Source organism: Tuber melanosporum, assembly GCF_000151645.1.
Source record: "Tuber melanosporum whole genome shotgun sequence assembly, scaffold_180, strain Mel28".
In the NCBI taxonomy this organism is placed as follows: Eukaryota; Fungi; Ascomycota; class Pezizomycetes; order Pezizales; family Tuberaceae; genus Tuber; species Tuber melanosporum.
In genome coordinates this window covers 25046-28700 of record NW_003298842.1, presented here as the reverse complement: position 1 = coordinate 28700, position 3655 = coordinate 25046, and the positions used below count along the sequence as shown (strand labels likewise).

Genomic DNA, 3655 nt, shown 5'->3' with positions numbered 1-3655 from the left:
GTGATTGATGTCTGTTCTGTATATTTATCAAGTAGAACGGATATGGAAAAAGAGAAAGAGGTTTGATAACATGCTATTGGCCTCCAACACCCCTATCCCTTTTTTAGCAACGGCACTAAGCCTAATTCTCACAAGTCCTTTGGTCCTCTGTCCCTCAGGTCGAGTGATACCTCATGCACTATTCCGGTCTCTGCCCGTATGCGACGTAACTACCCACCCACTGCGTTAGCGTACGAACAACAAGGAGACACGAGGGATATCAGGGCGGAAATGAACAAGGAAAGGAAGCATACAAATTAAGATAAGAATGAATATTCTTATTCTTAATATCCTTCTCAACTTCAACCAGGAAGGTCTTCACCTCGTCTGGTGTCCACTCAAGTGCCCGTGTGAACAGCGCCATCGTGAGAGCCTCCAAGCCGTCCAGGAAGTTGACCATTTGGTACATTCCTACTTCTTTCATTCTGGAGTTCTGTTGTTTCTCTGTCAGTTAACTTGACCCCCTTCGTGAAAGGAGGAGATGAAAATAAAAAGGAAAATAGTAGATAATTGATTTGGAGTAGACGAGTATTAGAAGGGGGAGAGGAGGGACGACTTTAGGCCAAGCATTGTTCGGGAGCTTGAAGCATCGGTTGGTAACGTTCACGAATCCCGCATTCTCCATCCAACCCGCTAATTTAGAGGCTACTACAACGCTGCGTCCATAAATTTCTGCTGCTTCGTGGAGAAGTCGGCTCCATCTGGCAAGGGCTGAGTCTGGCAGGAGGGTCCCGTCATCAGAGAGGATACGGCTATCAATTTCTTGGCACTCAAGCCACCCCCCGGGCGTTAGAGTTCTAAATAAAAGTTAGTTTATGAATGGTAGTACCAGAAAGAGAGGAGAAGGAGAGGAAGAGGAACCGGAATGATCTTTCTATGAATTTTGGCCAGTCCGCGAATGATCCTGTCAAATAGCGGGTATGGATAAGGTCGAAAGTTTTTCCCCCGTATGTCCATTCGCTTTCTGCGTCATCAATCTCATAGGATAGATTCGGCGGAACCCAGCCGGGTTGGATAGGGCTTAAGTCCGTCCCGATAACCTGTTGGATTAATATTATTAATTGTCTGAAATTTTCGGTTCTGAATATATTTGTTCTTATTCAAGGATAAATGTGTTATGTGGCGCATACGTGGGCTGAAGAATGCATATCCGCCATATCCATTGCCCAAGCTCCGGTGCCAGTGCCGATGTCCAGGATCTTTTGTGGATTGGGATCAATGGGTGCCCAGTACAGCCTTCCGCTGAATAGAATAGCCATCATATGATGTTGTAACTGGAGCCGCTCAATTTCTTGCTGTGTACCTATTAATATCTGGAATGAATTTGCAAAGGGGACATGCGACGTGCCTCATCATTCGGAAATACATAGTCTGTTGGATTAATAAATAAATAAAAATAAAAAACTGCTCGAGTTGAAAAAAGAAACTTACTTCCTCGGTGATAGCCATGGTATCTGCGACCGTTTTCGTATTGATAATTCAACACGCTGGAGGAAAGAGAAGCAGTATACGTGGATCTAGTATGTTCATTATTAGAGGGGATTTTCTTGGAGGAGATTAGAGAGCCGTACAAATCGTCACCAATCCCCTGATCGTCCGAGAGATCTGGGGGGAAACTCTGAACTTATTAGCACCTATAAATTCAATAATATATTATGTCTTGAAGAGTTGTTTCCCGAAGAACCCCATCCCAGCACAGCCGTGGCTTCAATAATAATTCCAGGTATTTTTTTCTCTCTTTTAGCCAAACGCATAATACCCTTTAATGACGCCGATGCAGTAAAGGAGCTTTTTTTTTGGGGGGGGAGGGGGGTTATAGAAATAGAAATAATTCTAATGAAAGGAAACGAAGAAAAGGGTAACTTACATCCGCTTCCATAAGGTAATTTTGTAATCCTTCTTGGCTTGAGCTTTCCGTTGAGAGTCCAGTCTCAATAGAAGGTGCTGCGTTAGGTTGGAGTGACGAAGACATGTTGGCTCCAGCACTTGTGGAACTTTGATCGTGGTTGTGGGCCATTCACCTGAGTAGGGCATATAAGACCTGAGAGTAGTGAGTTGTCGGTAGTGAAAAACAAGTCTAGTAGCTATTCAGGGTTGGACTATGGGAGGGCCTTCAAGGGCACTTATTAACCCATTTTAACCCGCAACCCGCCAATATATATATGCCTATCCATAAACCACGCAAATACTGTTAGGAAAGAAGTGTTAGAATGCAGGAGTACGGATAAGTAGGATAGACCACGAATTATATGAAGGTTTCTTATCGAGTAAGGGTTCCTGAGGGAACAGAACATTTACGAACTTCAAAATTTCAATGCAATTTCAAGAACAAAAAAAAAAAAAAAAAAAAGAGAGTAAAAACAGCAATACCGCTAACAAAAAAGGCCGTAAAAACAGATCTGCCGAATGGCTTGCCTCGAATTGGGGGAATGGATCTAGGTCCGTGCGAGGGACCCAATGCCAATTCGTTGGAAACTGAGTATCCATAACTGGGGGAAGAACATCGAACCAGCCACAACCAAGGAGCAAACCCAACCCTACCACACCCCCACGCTGCGCTGGTAGGGAGCCGGAGTAAACTAGACAGGCTGGGCCATCAGACGGAGATGAAAAAGAAACCAACCAAACCACGTTTGAGTAATTACTTTTACTCGTACTAGTAAAAAAAGTCTGTGTGTAACACCGGTAGACTACACGTGGAGTAACCGAGAGGGGTAAGAGACATGTTTATGGACCCTCAGAAGGATTGGTATATTTGGTCTTTCCGCCACGGTCTTGCATGCTGGAGCGTTTAGCCTGGAGAAAGAGGGAGACTACAGTACGGTACTCGTACTGCACTGGTGTTAGCAAGCGAGCTCAAATGTATGGTCCCGCGGTTACCGAATTTAAAACCTCCCCAAGAGTTCAATGAAGTGCAGACCCACTCTGGTGGTTAACCTGCCCATACCTTCCTGATTAGTACTTCACCGGATCTCCTTTTTAATAAATGTGGCATGAGATTGGGACACTCCGCGTTTGCCCCGCAGACTATGCCGTAGGGGGTAAGGGGATAATGACATTGCCAACGATTAGTATATATTCGCGTATCGCTGTCTGAATATGGTAGGAGCACTGGAGTTTGTATTGCACATAGGCCTCCTTTGCAACCCACAGACCCCATCCCTCGCAATTGCAATTGGAGAAAATTCCTAGCTTAAACATAATAACCATAATATACATTTATATACATACAAGCAATTCGTCCCCACTGGCGCTTCCCACTAATTGGGTTACGTGCATGGTGGGGAGAGAGAATTGACAAAGTGAAAAAAGTCGGCATCCCTGTTTTCCAATCGAGATGGTATATCCAAACGCTGTTGATGCTTGTGGATATGTATGCACTCTTTTTTGATAGACCGCAGCACACGTGTCATTGCTCGGCGCTGGAGGACAAATTAGACAGAGGCATCTGGAATAAACTGAGGACAAGCTAGCTAGCCGGTAATTAACAGACCAGTGAGAAGCCGAGAAAACACCATGTTTTACTGCGCATGAGGAGAGGTAGCCGGAGGTGGCCCTCCTATCCGCTGCGGTCAGAAGCGAGCACGAGAGATAAAAAAGAAAAGGGGTAGTGGAG

The 3655-nt window shown here is 44.9% G+C and overlaps 1 protein-coding gene; it reads right to left on the bottom strand.

Annotated features, from left to right (window-relative positions):
- Positions 1-2866, bottom strand: GSTUM_00003627001 (uncharacterized protein). XM_002837268.2 has 9 exons: positions 1907-2866; positions 1611-1657; positions 1471-1556; positions 1343-1352; positions 1170-1281; positions 901-1079; positions 596-836; positions 294-472; positions 1-209 (listed from the first exon to the last, which is right to left on the bottom strand). Exons 1-9 carry the CDS (start codon positions 2009-2011, stop codon positions 179-181), a joined length of 990 nt encoding a protein of 329 aa, XP_002837314.1. The 5' UTR covers positions 2012-2866; the 3' UTR covers positions 1-178.
- Positions 2867-3655: the final 789 nt, after the last annotated feature.

What these genes read in the sequence shown, in the direction of transcription:
- GSTUM_00003627001 (XM_002837268.2), bottom strand. Translation starts at nt 2,011, where the DNA reads ATGTCTTCGTCACTCCAACCTAACGCAGCACCTTCTATTGAGACTGGA. An exon ending in ATTACCTTATGGAAGCGGAT is followed by an intron (nt 1,658 to 1,906) that starts GTAAGTTACCCT and finishes TAATAAGTTCAG; the next exon opens with AGTTTCCCCCCAGATCTCTC. An exon ending in ATTCATTCTTATCTTAATTT is followed by an intron (nt 210 to 293) that starts GTATGCTTCCTT and finishes GTGGGTGGGTAG; the next exon opens with TTACGTCGCATACGGGCAGA.